The sequence below is a fragment of the Siniperca chuatsi genome, linkage group LG10 (genome assembly GCF_020085105.1).
Source record: "Siniperca chuatsi isolate FFG_IHB_CAS linkage group LG10, ASM2008510v1, whole genome shotgun sequence".
Classification (NCBI taxonomy): domain Eukaryota; kingdom Metazoa; phylum Chordata; class Actinopteri; order Centrarchiformes; family Sinipercidae; genus Siniperca; species Siniperca chuatsi.
The window spans coordinates 20,661,402-20,683,309 of NC_058051.1; the positions used below are offsets into that span (position 1 = coordinate 20,661,402).

General features: G+C 38.1%; 1 protein-coding gene across 17 annotated transcripts in view; it reads left to right on the forward strand.

Annotated features, from left to right (window-relative positions):
• The first annotated feature begins 558 nt into the window (after positions 1–558).
• Positions 559–21,908, forward strand: part of LOC122883351 (membrane-associated guanylate kinase, WW and PDZ domain-containing protein 1-like) — a 99,509-nt gene continuing 78,159 nt past the window's right edge. For 6 of the 17 annotated variants that reach the window (XM_044211893.1, XM_044211897.1, XM_044211894.1 and 3 more), the window contains exon 1: positions 587–1,382. In XM_044211893.1, coding sequence (XP_044067828.1) covers positions 1,085–1,382 — 298 coding nt within the window. In that variant the 5' untranslated portion in view covers positions 587–1,084. Of the gene's footprint in view, positions 1,383–21,908 lie in introns of all 17 variants that reach the window. The other 11 variants (XM_044211895.1, XM_044211899.1, XM_044211904.1 and 8 more) reach the window with 4 other exon arrangements.

The window sequence follows — 21,908 nt, forward strand, 5'->3', positions numbered from 1 at the left end:
GATCTGACCATTGCCAATACCAACATCATCATCAGAGAATGGTTGAGAATAAGGCTGAGGGAGTTTGCCAAACCACTAAATCCGTCTACTACTACTACTACTACTACTACTACTACTACTACTAATAAACTCTATTTAAATGTTACTAAATTTAAAATAAAGTACTTACTTTTCTTTTTGTTTGTTAAAGTTCTGTTGAGCCAATGAATACAAAAACAGCAGAGTTTCTGTTTAAATTTGCACAGTCCTGAAACATTTGCTCTGAAGTTCTTATAAGTCACACCTCCAATAAAAAAAGTAAGACTAAATAAAGTTTACTCTGGTGTCACATAGCTGCTGGTCTGGAGTTTGAACCAACAACCTTAATAAACCTGCAGCTCTTCATATAGTCTCTGGGTGCACTTCCATTATTTATGAACAAAGACTAAAGAATGGAGCTCTTGAGGGGGTTGGACGTGAAGATGACTGTAATCCGTTTGGAAACGCGTCGGGGAGGAGCTTTAGGACCCGGTAAATGTAGGGTCGGGTAGGATTTTCTCTGGTGGAGCAGCAGCTGGACGCATGCGCCTCCCCTCCACTATTTCTCCATCCACAGCGCAGGAGCAGATAGGATGAACTTGTTACCTGCTTAAAGGCGCCGCCGGTTGTGTGAACAACCCATCCTGCTCACGGGATAGGTGAAGCCTAAAGGTAAACATTTTTTCTTCTGAAAAGTTCAAAAAGGGAAATACTCGACAGAGCAGGAGGCAGAAGTAAAGGATTAATAAGGAGAAGAGTATTTTAATGTAAAGCGGGCACTCTGAGAGCGGATTAGATCCCATAGCGAGGAATCAGAGCGTGTGTTGTCAAAGATGCGGAAACAACAACAGAAGCAACAACAATACGGATTTTAATCCATCGGGATATTTACATGCGCTGGGAGCAGCATGCCTTCGTTCAAGAGGAGGGTAAAAATGTTCCAACTTGGAGTGACACCCAAACACCCTGAAGTTTTCTGTCTGTTGGGACTATCTCTGTGCTATGCATCGGCTGGTTTTTACACCATTCCGTGGAACTAACGGGTTTGGTTTGGACCTGAGTCAACATGTCAAAAGTCATTCAGAAGAAGAACCACTGGATCACCAAAGTGAACGACTGCGCGGTTATCCGGGACGCGTGCGGGGAGCTGAATGTGGAGCTGCGCGGCGGAGCTGAGAATGGAGAGTTCCCATACATCGGGCAAGTTAGAGAGGATGCTGTGGTTTACCAGGGCGGTAAAGTCTGCGAAGGGGAGCTGCTCCTGGAGGTCGAGGGGCTGCCTGTATCTGGATTACCCCTTTATGACATTTTAACTGTGATTAAGTACTGCAAAGGTGCCGTCAGGCTAAAAACTGTGCGTCAAGGTAAGAGAAATCTGAAATATAGAAACTGTGTGACAGAAAGGTAGAAAAAGTGTGTGTGTGTGTGTGTGTGTGTGTGGAGATTAACACTCATGAACAAAAGAGTTGAGAATTCCCAGTGGAAGTTTTATAATTGTGGCACAGCATTATAAGCACATAACAAAATGGTGATTCGTGTGAAGTAGGGCAGAGGAGTGGTGCTGCATGCTGCTGCTCATCTTCTCTCCACAGCAAGCCTGGAGTTTTCACGGGCTTTGACATGCAGCTGCCCTGACAGTCCTCCTGCCCTCATTTGTCTAAAACCACTATGGGAGGGAGGGTCACAGATTAGGCCACTTACAGTGACTGCAGCACACACTGTCTACTGCCACTTTACTTCTTTGACATGTGATTGGAGCAAATTTCATCAACACTTTTGATACCTTACGCTACCTAAGACTTAAAGGCCACTGTCACCATCTCCATTTGTCTGAGAGACAGCTAAAGGGAGAGGGATGCAGCCACTGATTCAAACTTTGTCTTTTTTCTCAGTCTCCAGTGTATTGTGCATGGTTTGTGTTGTTCTTCTTCCTGGCAAAATCTGGATGTTCTGTGATGCCTGAGTGAATACTGAAATATATATATTTTTCAGAGGCATTTGTTCACCTCAAATGTCTTATTCAACACACACACTCATGTTCACTCCCTCGCTCACACACATACACTCTCACAATATTTGACAAAGCTTGCAGCGCCTCCTCTCTGGGGAAATCATTAACTGTGTTATATAACAGCGGTTTAGTTTCAGTGTAGCATCATTGCCTTTCTATTGTACTGAATGTCCATTAGTGGCTGCACAGTGAACGCTTGACCTCTGGAGCTGAAGTCTTGACCCCTGGGACAAGAGCTCAGCAGTAATGCTGCTTTGTGTTTGCAGAACAGGTGTTTGTTTGACATATAATCAGACCAGGTGTGCACCATGGGAGAGTTTTAATATCCATAAACAGTTTTCCAATTATTCTGAACTCCTATGGAAACACTTTGCACTTGTAAACACGGCTGGAACACTGACTGTAGGAATAAAGGATATCCTGAGCCGGCTTCATGGCTTTGTCATTAGTTTCTTACATAAGTCAGCAGATTCTTCTCGTCTGTAATTAAAGGAAGGGGGTATTCTTCGACTATCTGAGAAGCTCACAAGACCTCCATTGTGCCACATGGTCGGTTGGGCTCCCATGCAGAACCGACCAGGGACAGCGACCCAAGCTGTCCCAGACCAGATGACAGGCTGCCGGCACAGATTGGATGCCTCTTCTTTCCTCTCCAAAGAGCTGTGGATCACATTACAGGAGGCCACATCACCTCAGTACTGTAGGTGGAAACTCTATCGGTGTGTTCGGGTAGGCAGGTCGTTGTTGTGGTATACTACAGCCCCACAGGTGTGTTGCTTCCACTGAGGAATGCAGAGAAAAAAACACCTGAATGAAGTCTGGGCATTCCTGTGGAGGTGGAATATTACACTCCAGTGGTTTTGAGTCTGGGTTTTTTATTAAGCTCTGTAAAGAACACTTCAGATTGGGAAGGAATGTGAGAGAGCTTGTTATTTACAGAACAAATGTATAATGATACACTAGAATCTGTGGTAATTTTGGCACTTGATTTTGATTTCATTTTAGTCTTTTGACAAAATTGCATATTACTTTTAGTCAAATTTTAGTCATTAGATATTTGTTAGTTTTAGTCAACAAAAATGAAAACATTTTAGTCTAGTTTTCATCAGTGAAATTCTAGTCTCATTTTTGTCTTGCATTTAAAAAATTTCTTTTGCCATATTTAGCACTTAATAATGCTATATTAGCTTAACTTTTTATAAATGTCAGCCTGCTGCCAGCATGTTTTTGTAGTTTGTCCCAGCTGTTTTGTTGCAGCTTCTTGTCTAATTCTCAGTGGATTGTAGAAGAATTCAGTCAGAGGAAACTGTTTACTAATCAGGAGCTAGGCTACAGTGTGGGATTCTGCAGATGCATACAGATCGTTAAATAGACTGCATTAAAATAGTAAGTAGTTCAATTGTCCAACGTTCACATTATCGTTTAGTTTTTATTTGTTGACGAAAATGTAATACATTTCGTCATAGTTGTCATTTTCAAATGTAACTTTTTATTTAGTTTCAGTCTAGTTTTCGTCATGGAAAAAAGGTCATCATGGATATTTATCTGCATAGTTTTCATTGATGAAATGAACACTGACTAGAATAGTTATCTGATGGATTTCTGTGTGTATGTGTTTATCTTTTAATTTCATAGGCTTGGTGTAGAATACATAAGTAACAGTTTAGCATATTCCAGGGGTTTTCAAAGTCTGACACTTTGGGTCCCCCCCAGATAAAATTGAGACAACTGTGCACCCCACCTCCCATAATTTGGGGGGTTTGGGGGATGTAAACAGGAAGTATATATAATGTTACCATGGAGCCAACTTGATCCCCCCCCATTTATTTTTTTACATTTCGCCAATCTGTCACCATTAAAAGAATGCTGAATTTGCTATTATTAGTTACTGTTTGCAATGTTCCCATGGATGTACAGACAGCTATCAATGGATTACTTTGAAGAAAGAAAACATGATGATTCTCAGGCAAGTTCTGGAGTTATAAGGATTTATGGACGTTTATTCGCAATGGAGATATCCTCGGAAAGTGTAAGTCTTAATCTACACATATGTGCATCATGTCTGTGTGTTCAGGTTTGACTGAGTCATGACTCAGAGAAGGAATAGCCCACACATTTTCTCTGCTGCTGCTCCAACTGCGGACCATGTTGCTGAACGGTCCAAATCAGCATCCAAAGTAGAATAACTAACTTCCTGTTGTTCAAAAACACCTGTATGCACCTATCGCTTTCAGTATCCTTAGCCTCCTTCATGTCCCTACCTTTAGTTTGAAAACCTCTGGTTTATTCGAACTGAAGTACATACTCACAAAGTACACGTTAAATGTAAATATACTCAGTGACTGTGCAGATGATGATGAATAGATTTATGGTATGGCATAATTTTGAGCTTAGACATGAGTACCTTGAGACATATTAAGACTTTGACCAAACAGTTTAGCTCTTATCTTTTATCATCAGTTGAATCCAGCTCACAGATGAAAGGTTTTCTCGTCATAGCCTTGTGTGATTCTCCTGACTGTATTTCAGTGGGCAGCTGATAACAGTGGCATGCCTGTAAAGGTGCAAAGGTTGTGCGTCAGGTCATATAACATTATTAGAATGATACTTGTTGGTTTAAAATAGAGCTAATATACAGTACATGCATTTGAGACTCAAATACATGATACACTGATAATATAAAAACAAGAAACAGGTGTGAACAACACTGTGTTTTAGTTACTCTGTTTTACAACTTGGACATTCTTCTTGACATTTTTTTTAAACCCCTCCAGCACCTAAAATGTCTGGGGGTTTATGGTGCTCTGATCACGGGTGGGTTTGGCTGGGTGTCTGTCTGATCTCCGGGACAAATGGCCCTTGGCCGCCTTAGATCTCCCCTTCACTTGAACCCAGCCAGAGGGAATCAGGGCAGCCATCTGGATGCCAGGCATTCCTGAGAAGCGGGGCCAGGAGTTCACTGGTACACCCCGATGAAACATCTAGACTTTTATACATAAAGTTCTTTATTTTGTTCTTGCTTCAAACCTCCTCTCAGGTCACCTCTTGCTTTCTCCCGTCACCCTGCTCACTCTTTCGCAACAGGGTGGTATTAGGGTTGCCATCCGTTTAACCATTCAAACCTTCAGGATAGTAAGCTTCTCTCCTGCTGAAGTGTCAAAACTCAGAGTGCATACCAATTCCAGGGTCACTAATAGCTGACCCTATGCTCTGGCCTCAGTGTAGGCAGCAAAGCAAAAAGCAAATCAATGCAGTATCACAAAACAGTTATCCTGTAGACAAGGAACGACATCCATAAAGACTCCATAAAGACATCCATTACTGTTCTTTAAAGTCACACTGAAATTTGTATTCTACTCACACAATATAAACCATCCACTACCATTATGCAAATATTAGGAGTTAAGCACATCGAGATGAACAGTTGGTGGCGGTAATTCTCCAGTCAAGTGGCATTAAAGCATTGCAGAAGAAGAGGGCACCAGTCAAAACTCAAACGATGGAAAACAATGTAGAAAACGCGATGGAAATATGGCATTTATGATAGTTTCATGAATTAGCGTGAGGAACGTTATTGTTTCCTCATCGCTCCACACAGATCTGATGTTTTCGTCTGCCACTATTTTGCGTCTCTTTACTCGAGTTTGAGTGACTTTAAGTCATATGCTTCACGTACATCATGATTTTCTTAATTCAAGTCTGTTTCCATTGCACTTTGTCACATTTTGTTTTTATCAACTTCCACCTCAAAAGCTATCACTGCAGAAAAATAAACTGAAATGTATTCTTTATTTGACCAAGTCAGTCAAGTTAAAACAAACACCAAGGATATATATGTAGCGTAATCGTGCTACCGAGAGTTCGTCTTGGCCCTGAGATACCACGCTGACACCAGTGTTGCAGTGTAGGTTCTTTATTTTTGGTCGTTCTTGCTTTTGTTCTGGCTCTTCTTCCATCCGCTCTCCAACCGCCTCTCCCCACAGTCCAGCATGCTACTGTATTTAAGGAGAGAATAATTAGTTCACTGGGTTCAGCTGCGCCAATTATCTCTCCTTGATGCTGCTCACCTGAGCAACTCCCCCACCTCTCCCTCTGCAGCTTAAAGCTAACCATACCCACCTCCACAATATATATGTGAAAAAAATAATTTTAATTTCAGTTTGCCTTTTATTTATAGCGCTATGTTTTTTGTGCATCTTAAAACTCACTTAGTTATATAAAGATTGCACTAAGTTGTGTCACTGAAATTGTGTCTCTGGTCTTTATGTGTGGTTAAGAAGGCTTACACACAACCAGAGGATGTGAGGGCTTTGTAGACACAGATCTCTTCTGTGATGTGCCCTTCTATTTTCTTAAGTATGAAGATTTGTCAGTCTTGATTAAGTGCAACCGACTGCATACATATATCCCTGAAAGGCTTGTGACATGAATGCTGCAGCTATCTTTCCTCCTTTTCTCTGTACCCTCTGCTTTTTACTTTTCCTTCCATATCCACTGTCCCTTTATAAGCTCTGCAGCAGTGAGAGATCTCAGATGTTTTGTATGTTCTTATCTCTCAACCTTATTAGGCGCAAATAGTGACACAAACCGAGAGTTTGACATTGTAAGAAGCTCTGGTGTGGATGTCTTCAATGGAACAGTTTGAATGTATTGCATATGTTTTTCAAGGTTGCAACATTGGAATTTTACTTTGGTCTTGATGGAGTGACTCGCTAACAATGACAGCATACTAGTGAAGGAGCAGTGGCACCACACACAAGCAGCTTGTGTCATTTAGGCTTGAACAAATGGTTGTGTAATTGAGAGACTTTGCCTCAGGTGTTGTAACAATGAGTTTGGAATGAAACGCAGACCAGAGGGGTAACAAGAAACAACCATCAGTACTGTGCATATAATACTCCAGCAGGCAGTGGCATTCATTGATATAATTTTCATTCAGTTAACTGTAGCCTTGTAACAGAGTTTCTCCATCTGTTACATTATGTTTTTTTAGTCACTTTTTATTATACAGAGTATCGAAAACTCTCAAATACCAAAAACTGAGATTTGTAATCTTGTTTACTGATTCATCTTGTGTTTGTGTGTGTGTGTGTGTGTGTGTGTGTGTGTGTGTGTGTGTGTGTGTGTGTGTGTGTGTTCTATGAGTTGGAGTAAGTGCATGTTCGTCTGGAAGCTGGAAGACATGCATTATTTCAGTGGTGCAGAAGACAGGTGTTACCCCACAGGGATCCAGGATGTCTTGTCTGACCCTAGACACACACACACACACACACACACACACACAAACACACACACACACACACACACACACACACACACACACACAGATGTTGTTTAATTTAGGGAATAATTCAGTTGTGTTTCAGGTAGCCTCAGAGTGTGGTCAGATTGTGTATTTCTTGTCACTACACATACAGTATTTAAAAAAAGAGCTTCAATTTTGGTAATGACCTGAGCATGAAAGGAACACTTCAGCAGATTCAATTCAATTAAATTTTATTTATATAGCGAATAACGGAAGTAATCTCATTGCACTTTTCCTATAGAGCAGGTATAGACCGTACTCTTTATAATATTATTTACAGAGACCCAACAAATCCCACCATGAGCAAGCACTTGGCGATTGTGGCAAGAAAAAACTCTCTTTAAGAAGCAGAAACCTCAGGCAGAACCAGAACCGGAGGGAGGGGACGAGAAAGCACAAAACTACGGGAGAGAGAAGATGTCGAGTTAGTATTAGTTAGTTAGGCAACTGCATTTCATTGCCTTGTACTTGTACATGTGTAGTGACAATAAAGTTGAATCTAATCTAATCTAGTTACATGCATTAATGAGGAAAACATTACATACAGATGGAGGAGGAGAGAGGAGATCAGTGCATCATGGGAAGTCTCCCGGCAGTCTAGGCCTACAGCAGCATAGCTAAGGGATGGTTCAGGGCTCACCTGAGCCAGCCCTAACCTATAAGCTTTATCAAAGAGGAAAGTCTTAAGCCTACTCTTAAATGTGGAGATGGTGTCTGCCTCCTGAACCCAAACTGGGACCTGATTCCACAGGAGAGGAGCTTGATAGCTGAAGGCTCTGGCTCCCAGTCTACTTTTGGAGACTCTAGGAACCACAAGTAACCTTGCACTCTGGGAGTGCAGTGTACTAGTCGGGTAATAAGGTACTATGAGCTCTTTAAGATACGATGTTGCCTGACCATTAAGAGCTTTGTAGGTGAGGAGAAGGATTTTAAAGATTAAGGAGAGTAAATCCATGCCTGTACAGTAGGTTCATGGAGAGATGCAGTACTCCTCCACAGTTACATTATCATTAACATGCATGGAGAGCCCTCAGGGTTTCTAAAAAAGAAGAAGAAAGTTTGTCTCTTGTGTATCATGTATCATGTTTTACCTCTAACAGAGTCGTAAACAGACATGTTTACCATGAGGATCAGCAAAAGCAGCAAACAGACAGCATGTTACTGTACATAGAGACACACACTTTCCCTTCTGTTTCTGCTCAAGTCTGGAAAGTAGAATCATGTCCTGTCATGTCAGCTAAATAAATGTGATGTAATGTGACGTAATGTCCTCTCTTTATCTTCTGTTTTGTGGCCCAAACTGAAACAAATTTTTTTAAGTAAAATTCAACAGTATTCATATCATAAATGTCTGCACATGTGGTTATAGCTGTTTACAGATGTGTAAATGTGTAAATAATGGAAGCCAGGAATAAACTCATTGTTCTTGTTGGCAGCCTGAACATGTTGCTAATTACCACATAGACATTACCAAGGTAAATTTTTTTGTCAATTTTCCATTATGTGTCGATATGAAATACTTAACACACAACACAGCTCGTACTTTCAACTCAGATACCATGGGAGTTATCTGAGTTTACTACCAGCATTAACGAACTTCCTAGTTGTCCTTTAACAAGGACCACCCGAATGCACCAACAGTTTTGTCTCATTTGGGGCGGACGTGCAGCCTCAGCTTCCCAGCCTTCAGATCAGTCCTACGAAGGCCACACCTTGACCCTTGAATTGAGACGCACCATTCATTTTAGATAATTTATTAATCCTAGTATCTATTTCATCATTCTCTGCATCAAAGGATTTGCTTCATAATTCTGCCATAAAACACAAAATCAAAATTATATACAAGTTATCATTTTGATTTAAAATAGGCTTTTAACATGTCTTAAACACTTCATAGTTGTTTTTTTTAAGGGTGGCAGTTTATTTGGAGCAGATGCATGGCCTGTTGGTGACATACATTGATGGGTTATAACTTTTGAAATCAGCTCAGGGTATTTAATCACAGTTCCTTCTCCTCTTTTTGTCCATTTTCACTGTGCCATCTTTCTCTGGAGTACCCCTGATTTTTAAACAAGGTTTTATGAGTATTAAGCGCAAACATGATAGGTGAATTTTTTCAGAACAGATAATTAAAAAGGACAGTGGCTTCTTCACAAATATTTTACATTACTAGACAGTGTGTACCAGTCTGTCTATTTAAACAGGGGAATCACAAGTAATTCAGTAATTCTAAACTTTGTTATCAAGATGACTTCCTAGAAATCAAACAGAAATAGAGAGAAATGTAAACTAGCAAGTGATAATGTGTCATTCAGCTGTAACATTTACATTGTTGGCAGTGAATTACATTGTATTCTCAAAATGTCAACATTTCAGAAACTAAGACAAGCAACCTACCATGTTTATCTATCAGGGATTGTTTATCAAGAATAAATAAAATAAAGACTAAATAAAACAATAAAGACCAACAGTCGACCAATAAAAATAATAAGACACTTGAGTTAAAACCAATGAATTAAGTAAAAAATAAAATTAAATAATAGTTAAAACCAGCAAACCAGAATACTGAAAAGTGCAGCTAAAAAAATAATGTTTTGAGTTTGGTTTTAAAAGACAATAACGTTGGGGCACACCTAACATGATTGGGTAGGGAGGTCCGGCGGCTTGGAGCATAAAAGCTAAAGGCAGTTTCACCAGTTTTCGTGGAGACCCGGGGAATAACCAGACGGCCTGTTCCAGATGACCTAAGCTGTCTAGTTGGTTCATAGCTCACAAGCATTACGCAGAGATATTCAGGTGCCAGACCATGTAAGGCCTTAAAAAGGAGCATTACAATTTTAAAATCAATTTAAAAATTACTGGGAGCCAGTGTAACAACCTCAGCACAGGCGTTAACTTTTTCTAGTTAAAACTCTAGCAGCTGCATTCTGAAGTAGCTGTAGTAGAACAAGATGTTTTTTAGAAATTCCTGTGAGCAGAGCATTACAGCAGTCTAGTCAACTGGAAATAAAAGCATGAACGAATGAATGAATCATGCACAATAAGATTGGGTGTTATGACACCTGCTCAGGCAGTCTCATCTGTATTTGGCTTTTTATTGCTTTGTTGTGCGTGAATAGCTGCGACTGATTAAGTAGGAACTTCCTTTTTTAAACAAAGACTTTTTATTTTTCCAAGGAAGATCTATCTAATCTGCACTTCACTGAATTTTTAATTATATTAAACACTCACATGACAAATTGTACATGACAGCTCACAGGTGACACAACCAGCACAATGAAACTTGGACAGAAATAAAACAGTATCACACTTAAATGACCTCATTAGCGTGAACAAGAACAAGCAATAAGTATAAAATAAAACCCATATATGTTTATGAATTAAATACTGCTGTAAAATGTCATTTATGTCTTGTGTGCTGTCTCTTATCAGCTCCCCCAGCTCAATTGTTTTGTCAAATATGTGACAGGCATGGGCCCAATTAATGTCAAAGAGATAGAAAACGTGATCAGTGTGTGGAAATAAGAAGGATGTGTACAGATTGTTCTGCTAATACATGAATTGTTAAACAAGACTGAGAGTCTACAGCTGTTAAGTGGCTCATTTTTATTCATAGGCTGATTTAAAAACTTGTAATTATGATAAGCATAACCAGTCCTTTAGGCTGTTTTATATTTGCTAATACAAACACCTGGTATCAGATATGACTTTTGGGGTAACACAGAAACTGATACTTTTTTATAAACAGTCTGTTGTCTGGGAGCAATAGCCACCATAGCTAACCAGGCCAAGGGAATATCAGCATGACTAAAGGCGCCAGTATACTCCTTCAGAAGTGCTTGTTGGATGTTAGATATCTTTGGAAACCCCCTCCCCCCACACCTTTCTGATGTCGATTTACAAGAGGCTGTGTCCGACCTTCCGAAACTGACAATCCGACATTCACACCCACTTCGTACAGTGATTGGCCAGCTGTGTGGAAATGAGAAAGTAAGAAGGCAAGCATCGCTAAAGCTCTCTCTTTTTTTTTTAAATTTGTTACATTTCTGTCACTTGCAACACTATGAATGTCTTACAGGATAGACTGTCTGAAAATGTGTGACAATATCTCCATTTTTCACAATATCACGTCTCATCCCTCTCTTTGACTTTGAGCTTTTCACTCCACCTTCGAGTGTGGCCGTTCGGAACCAGAAACACTTTTACCTTCGGACGTGGTCGGACAACACGTCATATGAACTAGTTCTGTTCGAGCAAAACGCAGCCTAACATGCTGATGTTTAGCAGGTAATGTTTATCATGTTCACCAACTTAGTTTAGGGTGTTAGCATGTTAACATACTGTATGCTAGGGCTATTCAATTACAAATTCAATTGGGCCAGATTTTAAAATCAGGAAATCTAGATGGGCCAGACATTTTCAGCAGCCTATTTAAAACCTTTTTTTTTTGTTTTTGGTAATGACAAATTTTAAACAAATACAAATGAATGTAATAATAAATAGCAGGCGTTTGGAGATGGCGGTAAAATAAACAAATACTTGCCAGTCCACGCAGGGTTAAACTTACGGTTTTCATTGTCAAATTTAAATTTCAGGGTTGACAGAGACATATTTTCAGTAGAGCACTTCCCTATTTGTGACTGTCAATAGCCAAAAGTTACAAAGTGTGGTTGGAACTCACATGAGAAAACATTGATTTGTGAAAGATATGATTGTTGGTGTCGAGACCATAAATGTCTGTACAAAATGGCATGACATTTCCACCCTGGACCCATGTAGTCAAGAGAGGAATCTCTGTCTCTGCGAACTGTTTGAAGTGTAAACTCACAGTTGGTTAGTTGTGGTTTGCAAGGTCACCTTTTAACACATATGCAATACTGTAGCTGAGGTTTTTCTGTGTCACCTCCTACAGGTGAGGCTCCCTTGCTGTTGTCACTGTTTTGAGGACAGTTCTTCACTGTAAAACATTCAGTGTTGTTTTGATTCTCTTTTCCTTTCTGTGCTGCTGACTATTAGTCTGTAGTCTCCACCCAGCCTGCAAGAATATGATGGCTGGAAACAGGTGATCCAGAAAGAAATGTATACTGGGATACAGCTTTAAGAGCTTGCCATTGGATTGTCTCTCGGTCTACCTTACTCTGTCTCTCTCTGCTGCACTAACATGCACGTGCAGTGACCTTCACACTCACACATGCTCCTACTAAGTCAATCAATCACACACACTCACTGCAAGAGAGTCTCGTATAGTAGAGATAAATTGACATTTAAGGTGTACTTCTCCTAGATTTACACATCTGGAAGGGATTACGCACCATTACAGGCTCTGTTTTATACACATGAATCATAGTTCTTCTTTTAGTCTGTTTCTTTGGTTTTGTTGTGGTTTTTAGACACAGTAATTACACCTTCCTTAAGATGCAAATAGCATATAGTGTGAGAAACATTCTAATTTTCCCAAAGGTCCTCTGTCATCAAGCTGGATTTCACAAACTGAAGCGGGACTTGAAAATACTATATCTATGAAGGAACAGTCTGTGCTCATTTGATTGTTTGTAAAGTAAAATGCTGCTACACTTGTATCATAACTTATTATATAAACCTTGGTGTGTTGTTTAGCCGAGGTGAAAGGCTCGCAGATGATCCTTAGAGGATTTCTCATGCTGCTGATCTCTCTATCCCTCCCCTCCTCCTAGTCTGTCAATCTCCAGAGATTCAGGTTGCTCAAACTCTTGAGGAGCTGACCCGACCCTGCTCGGTTTACCAGTGTATACTATCGTCTGAAATCCTGACACTAATGTTCACACTGCTGTTTAATCTGAAAGCATGCTTCTGATTGTATGTACTGGTAAAACATGTCAAGATGTTATCCTACAACTCAACTTCAGATGGCCAGTTATCATTTTTAAAGCAAAATAACTGGTACAGAAAAGCTGGAATTAGTTCATGAGTAATTTCTGCTTTAGCGATGACTGCGCCAGAAGGTTTGAGGCTTTCTTTTGGCAGAACACTGATTGTTGTCATTTAATGAGTTACAGGGTTGGTGATCTAATATTTCAGAAGTTTACAGTCCCTCCTCTGTTTTATTTTTTCACAGGTAGTGGTAGTTCTAGCACAGGTAGTTCTCCTAATGGGTCACAGCTCACTTTATTGAAACAACAAAACAGTGAGGAGGAGAATGAAGAACATTTTCATGTGAAATACTTTTCCTGGAATATCCTCAAATAACTCAGCTACATCATATCTACTTCAGTAAACAAAGTCCAGACTTTTGTTTGGTTTAGAAAGCATGCAGCCTAGAGTCCTGGATGAAATAGAAATACTTGCAGGTGGACAGTAAAGCAGTTATGACTCAAATAGGTCTGTTTATCCCAATTATTCAATATCTGAAAATCAAAGCATGAAATATAATTTTATTAGACTGTGGTATAGGGCTGCTACTAACGATTATTTTCATTATCGATTAATCTGACGATTATTATTTTGATTAATTGTTTAGTCAATGAAATGTCAAACAGTAGTGAAAAAATGTGCGTCGCAACTTCCCAGCATCCAAGGTGACATCTTTAAATGTCTTGTTTTGTCTGACCTACAGTCCAAAATCCAGTTTACTATGATATTGCACAGAGAAAAGCAGAAAATCCTCACATTTGAGAAGCAGAAAACTGAGAACAATTCATAGCTTTTCATTATGCTCCAAAAGCTCAATTGCAAAACAGTCTTTGTGCCGTATTTTTTAAATCTACCCATCATTGTAGTATTTTTGTGGAAAATGCTTTTTATATTTAGTCAGATAAATCCGATATATATATATTAAGCATATATTGGATATTAGAAAGACAAATGAAGAAGACAAACAAAAAAGTTTGTAAACTTATATGAGATTTAGTCAGAGTATGTTGAGTCAATGGCATTAAAATGTGGCAGTAGTTTTTGTTTAAAACACAGATAGAGACATTCAGTGCTGACAGTAGCTTTGTAAATTTATTCTGGTGGAATTTCTTATGTTTATCCCAAACAAACCATTGTTTCCTATGACATTTTAAAAATGCATTACTTCCTGGCAAATACCTTGTCCTAGCCCTCATACTGTAGGTGGTTACTACAGCAAATGTCAAAGCCTTCATTAAATGGCAATATGTTGGATGGTTATATGGCAAAAGAGAGATAGCAAAAGAAACACAGACATTTATTTATACAAAACAGCTGGGGATGGTTACTATAATGTAGAAATGTGTCAGGTGAAGCTGTTGTCAATACAGATTTAATTTCATGGATGGAGACCTCTAGTGGTAGAATCATGTAATATGATGATGGTGGATCCAAAGGACTGAATAGGGCCTGTTGTGACTTGTTTCAGTTTAAAGTAATTCAATAATGCAATTCATGTTGTTTAGTCGTTTAAAATAGTTTATAAAAGAAAAAATGAAACACATTAATTACATTATTACATTATAGGAAGTAACCTACCCAGTGCCTCATAGCTAGGTTTAGTGATATGTGACTGTGAGATGTTGGGTGCTAAAGTTTATTTACTTTCTTCTCTGTAAAACTGGAGCTGATTGATGAGTAAAATTGGAGCGACACTTGTTTTGATCATTATTTGAAGCTTCCACTAACTTCCACTAGGTCTTCATTAACTGACAGATTAGAGCATTTGTGAGTGTAAAAAAATAATGTTTAAACATGGCTTTTAGTCATAATGTTATATCAATATCTGTCTTCAGTTCTGTTGCGGTTTACAGAGATGTAAACTCGACAGAGAGGTTCCACTTCTCCATGTTACACTTAAAACCAACCACATACACAGGAGCTCGAGTCAGTAAGCAGATCCGGCTTTGATGTTTGAGGTTTAGAGGAACCCAACTAGCTTTCCCATGATCTGGTTCCCAGAGTTTTCCCTGGAAAAGGTGAAAAAGTTAAATCACACCAGAGGACTGACAACTTCAAACAGGGAGAAGAGCCTCCTCGGTTCAAACGCCTGTATGAGCACTGTGTATCTGTGTGTGTCCACATTATCTCCTTCATTCCTAGTCATATATCTGCGTCTTGTGGCAGATGGAAGGATGTCTTCTCTATATCAAAGCAGCTTTGTAGGAACTGGCTTCCTCCATCTGATATTCTCATTACTGTCAAGAAGCTCCAAGACTGTTCCGGTTGTGGTGGTTTGAATTAGTCACAGTGGCAGATAGGCCACAACAATGAAGGTGATTAGTGTTGTGCAGGAAGCCTCTCTGATATAGTGTGTATAGCCCTGCAGCTTCTTGACTGTGCACAAATCAAAACAAATTAAAAACCAAAAATAATGAAAAAAAGATTGTAGCTACTGTTATAGTATAATTGACAAAGCTTTAAAATAACAAAAACCCAATGCCACCTCAGAGTCCATGTGTTTAGCAGCCTCACACAGTCTAATTGATGTGTTGCATGTTAACAGCTGCATAATACCCATAAGACATTTATCTGTTGACCGGCCACTCTGACAATTTTAGTTATTTGTCTGTTCTGAAACTATGTGACATTTTCTGCTATACACAGGCTATACACTAGTTTTAGTTTTAATCACCATACTGTCATACACTCAACCAAAAAATGCAAATAAGGAAATAACTTGGTCGGTCCCTGAAATACTTTGGTTCTATTTGAAACTTTGAGGAAATTATTGTAAAACTACACTGGTTCACAAAGCAGAATTTAGCAGAGTTAGCTTTATAATGCAATAAGTAAAACCCATAACAGCTTTTTTTTATCATAGTCGATGCTCTAGATTAGATTGATTTAATTTGAAACCAGCAGTTAACCATATAATTCAGTAAACTTGCTTTGTGAGACAGACTCCAGATTTGTTTCGGCAACCTGAAAACATCTTTATCTTTAAAAGAAAATAATAAAAAAATAAAAGTTTTTTGAAACTATTAGGTTAACTTTAAACAAGACTAAGATTCTACAGCCATGCTAGTGCCTCTGTCAGGCTGTGCTTATGCATGCTTCATCCTCTGGGGATCATTGATATCTGAACTAAATTTCATGGCAATCCATCCAATGGTTGTTAAGATATTTCAGTTTGGACTAAAGCGGCAGACCGACCAACCAACATTTCCATCCCTAGAGCCAAAAAAAAAAAGATGAACTTTTTCAGTGTGATTATCAGAATAATAGCTGGAACTAAAAGTGACGTCTTAAACTAGCTTGTGACATAAAAAAAATGACATAAAACAGAGAAAAGTAGCGAATCCTCACATTTGAAAAACTAGTAACAGTTATTTTTTCCTGTTTGCTTAAAAGATTAGTTATTAGTTAATTGGCTAATCATTTCAGCAATAGTCACGGTTTTCTTCTCTAAATAATTTACAGCCTACAAAGTCCCTCCTAAAGACTTGTAGAATTTCTTAATTTCTATTTGCAGACTGTCTGACTTTCTGTTTGTGACCAGTGGGTAAACATATTACATGAGCCTTTCTAAAAAAACAATATTTTCCTTCAGTCCTTTGGCCTGCTTTTACATACAAATCTACCACAATCTGACACATGCCTCCGCCTATCAAATCACTTGCTGTTTTTCTTCCAGCTGTGGCTCTGAATCACTGTATTTCCAGAGTAAATTTAGACTCTTTTGTCAAAGTGAGATAATGATGGAAACATTTTTCTTGAGCCGTTGGTGTCAGCTAAATTTACTTTGAACACTTAACTTGTGCAACTCGCTCTCTGTCTTATCTTGTGTTATGCTGCCTTTGTAAACTCAACCTGAAACTGACTCAAGTCTCTTTGAGCTCTCAGAAGGAAAACAATATTTCATTCTTTTATGTTTGTCTCTGTTCTCAATATAGAGCATCAGCGTGAGGTTATATATGGTAGCTGAGGCTGTTTAATCAGTAAACCGTCACTGCAAATGCCATAATCTGTCTTCAGATAACTGTTTTTAAAATGAAGAGCAGAGACAGAGGCATATTTTTAAAACGCTCAGAGAGGCAAGATGATAAAAGGTCAAATCTGTTTCTACTGCTCCTCAAAGCTAAAAGAGATATATACATGGTATCCTCCAACTCAAACACAGTGCAGATTTGTTCTGTCACGGTCTGGGTGTGTTTGCTAGCTTCTGTCTGTCTGAGGGAGGGAGTGACCTTGGGCTGCAGCTGTTCATCAGAAGTTGGCAGCATCTGGCTGCGCTGAGGGGTGAGGTGCGGTGGTGGGGTCGGGTGCACTGAGAAGAGATATACTTTGTGCTGAGCAGGTCAGAGGACAGGACTGTAATTTGGCTATAATTCATTTGCTTAGGGTGAGACAAAGGGAGACAATTTAACACATTGAGAAAAGTTAAAGCAAATGTAATGATGATATATATGGTTTGTCGTGTTTTAGTCTATTAATGACAAATTGTGTACACTTTACATCACTGCCAACCATTTTGGAAAGATTGATTTCCAGCAGAGCTGCGACACTTGCTTATACACTGAACATTTAGTCCTCACATCCAGAAGTTTTCATCACCTTCTGATGTATTTGCAGCCAGGGACTGCTCTGAAAGCCTTCCATATTTGTGCATTCAAGGAAATTGTGTTTGGTAACTGTTTGTCTTTGATTTGTGATGCCATTCGTCATGGGTGTAATGCTTCTTGGCAGCCATCTCTCAAATATTTAATGTCAGAGGATCCGAGCATCCTTGAGACATCAAACAAGTTTTCATTTTTAAAGAAAGTTTCCAAGAGCTGTCCCTGTTTGCAACTGCAGGGTGGTAATAAAGTTATGGATTTGACATTTGACTTTTAAAAGGTTGGTTCACCCAACTGAAACAAAATAAGATATTTTCTCACTTACCTCTTGTGGTAACTAACGTTAGCCATGCAGATAGTTTAGGTTTTATTTGCTGTGGTTTTGAGCTATTGCTCTCTTAGATTTATTCCTCCAACCCAACGCAATGGAAGTGATTGTAATTCCATTTGTGGTGCTCACAGCATTAAAAAATAACATTTAAAAAAACTCAAGAGAAACATGTCTTTCCAGAAACAGTTTCATAATTACTATGGATAATCCTCACTGGTAACAGTTTTTATATCCAATGAGAATGCTGTGAGGAATACAGTATGCTTTTAAAATGATCAGCAGGAATGTAAAGTTGTTTGTGATTTGTAGTTAATGAGTCAAAACATTGCGAGCCAAGATGCTGTGCTAGAGCCGGTTGCGCCTCATTTTCTAACTTAGCCTAGTTATAATGTAAGTGTTTACTAAGTACAAATTTACACATCACTAACAGAGTTGTACCACACAAACTAGTGCTTAGCTGTTACTAAATGTTTGCACACACTAACTGCCAATTGTAACTGTATAGCTAACTGAACCAACTGACAAAGCTAACGTTAGCGTGCTAATACAGTCAGTAAGTTACATAATATTGTTGAAAATATCTGACCGGACACTTGATCAAAATGCTGTTTAATGATGATGTAAAGTGGGAAGATTTTAAATTACATTTCTCAGTAAACACAATGCACCTAAAATTACAGTTATACCAATAACATTAGCATAAATAACCAAATATTACCGACAGGTTAGCATAATCGGAAATTTCCTCTCATAGTAAACTGCATAAATACTAACTGATGATACTGCAGTGACTTCCTGTTTACATAGTTGATTGCTTTTGGTTGGACAGCGCTGCAGATGTTTCCTAGCAACCAATTTACACATTACCAAAGTCTTTACTAGCTAAGACCGATTTAGTAAATCCCTAGTTTGTAACTAGCCAGGAGTTACTAAGAACTTAGTAATTTTCAAGTGTTCTTATAGTACGCCCTGCTGTTAAATGCTGCAACAGTCTTTCAGTCTTTAATATGGATGATGGAGACCTACTATTTGCTGAACTACTAAAACGATCATTTATAAATTGTTGTGCGAACATGTCTGTGTTTGTGTGTATGCCACTGTAATGTGTGTTTAAGTACAAGGTGAGACTGATTAGTTGTTCATGAAATTTTGCTGAGATTCAAGTTTAACAAAAGCTTTCTCACTCCCACTTCTCTTTCAGTAGTTACTCACTCATTCACCATAAAGTGTAAGAGCTCATACACACACACAAACATATTTTGTAGCTGTGTTGCCTCGCTGTTTGCCTGCATGAACCAGAAAAATGTTTGCATTTGAATTCCAGCCATAATGCAAACTGCACTTACATATGAGGGATGTACACAGTGCCATTTCTCTTTAAAGTAAAAGTTACTAATTGCCCCTTTCGCTCTGATTTACTAGTATGTGTACAAGTATTTAATAAACTGCTTGACCTTATTTTCATTTATCAACTTGGCGTCATTGTGTTGTTATGTTGGATATTATCTTCGAAGTTGCAGTGTCTGACCAGCAATTTTACTTTAATTATAGTTTCATCTTTCAAAAGGTTAAGTTTTTACGTGTTGTATCTGTATTTGTGATGTAGCAGTTCTAGTAAAGTGCATTTCCATGCACTTGGCGTTGCTGCAGCTGTTATCTCAGTGATAAAAGCTCCTTCTCACTTTGCAGATATCACAAAAATGAACCCTGAGCTTCTTAAGATTAAGTTTCCCCCACAGACTGGAATATAAATGGGATAATCTGAAGAATTCCTAACAAGTAGTTACTAGATTTCATAAATGCAAACTTTAGCAGGTAAAAGGGAGCTGTTTAATACAATGACTGAAAATAAACTTTTATAGAGTTTACTATAGTTATACTTTTATATAATTAAAACTTATCCTGTGAAGCATCTGTAAACAATATAAACTGTTTGATTTGAATGATTGATAACACAGTATAAAATAGCTTCAGTTTTATTTAATGATGGTATGATTAAACACACAAGCAGATCTGTACAGTGTATTTATGTATTTATGTCTGTTTAATGTGCAAATCATCCCCAGGCGGATTTCAGAGTGTTATTAAATATGTTTAAAACTCATCAAGACATGTTGAGCTTGAAGGTTCATTCTTGACTTTGAAAATAGTTTGACAAAAATCTTCTCAATCTTCTAAGGATGTCTTTCAGCTGCATCTAATGGCCTTCATCACTGGATGGAGTTTGCTCAGTTGTCATGGACAGTGAAAAACAAGCATTTATAAATTAATAAACACTATATTTGTGAATGAAATGAAGAATTACAATACAGAAATTATTGAAATTCATATAAATCATGAAGTCTTCTTTTATATGATTATTATATATGATGATCTGTTTATGCACCATTTTTCGATTCTTCACAGGAGTTATAGTTGTTACATGAATAAACACTTAAAAATGTCCTTATCTATGCTTACAACTACATAATAGTGTATTTTAAACCATGTTTTAATTGTTTATGTACTGCTAATCAATGCTAAATAGGGTGACTTAACACATTGGATGAGTTATCGTTTATATTTTTTAACATATACTTGCTGCTGACAAGGTGTGTGTAATGTCCTGCGGTGTGTAATTTTGTATTATGTGTCTTGTTGTGTTTGTCTAATGGTGTTTTGTCACTATGTGTATGTTTTAATTGTAATATGCCAAGCGACTGCAGATGAAAATAAGCTAATAATAAGTTAACTCTGGTATAAATCAAATGGTTACCTTTATATTTAATACTTAGATGGTCTCTTGCACATAAAATAAAATAAAATAAATAAATATGGCAGATCTGAACAATATCATGATCTGCCTCCCCTATCTTACTGAGTGAACAAAGAATTTAGTGCTGCAACTAACGATGATATTTGTTATCAATTAATCAGCCGATTATTTTCTTGATTAGTCAATTAATTGTTTAGTCTATAAAATGTTGAAAAACTTTCATCATAATTTCCCAGAACTAAAGAACTAAAAATTACGTCTTCAAATTGCTTGTTTTGTCCGACCAGCAGTCTAAAACAAAAAGAAATTCAATTAAATATCAGAGAAGACTGTGAAAACCTGCAAATATTCACCTTCGGCAGTTTTAGGAATTTTTAAAAATAACTTAATTGATTAATTGGTTATCAAAGTAGTTACCAATTTAATCCTCTGCAGATAAATTGCTCAATTGTTTTAGTTCTAAAAGGTTTATCAGTATGTTCATATATGCTCTTAGTCTTCCATGTGGATTGTACCTCTCTGGTTTACTATCTAGCTTGATTTTACCAGGACAAACTTTCAAAAAGGCCCAAGGTTTTTACTATGTTTGGCCCACAATTAATACACATCCTTCCTTCTCTTAGACCTTGAACTCATCACTGACTTGAATATGCCTGGGTAAGCATTGGAAATTGTCCAGAACTATTGTCATCACCTCTCCATCTCTAGTGGATTTCTTGTCATTAGTATGAAGGACATGGGAAGGAAGGAATTACTAATCAGGTTTTACCTTTTATATGACAATAGCCTTGAACATAGCAATGATATCACAAGGTCTAGAGAGGGAGCTACAAAAGAAGATGTACTTAATGAGGACTTGGCTCCATTTTAAAAACTCAAATGGGACCAGTTGACTGTTTATGTTGTGCCATCGTATCACTTTATAAATTTTCCAAATAATTTTGTTCTATATCTTGATATATGGTCACCAGTTTCTCATTAAGAGAGAGCTCAAGAGGACA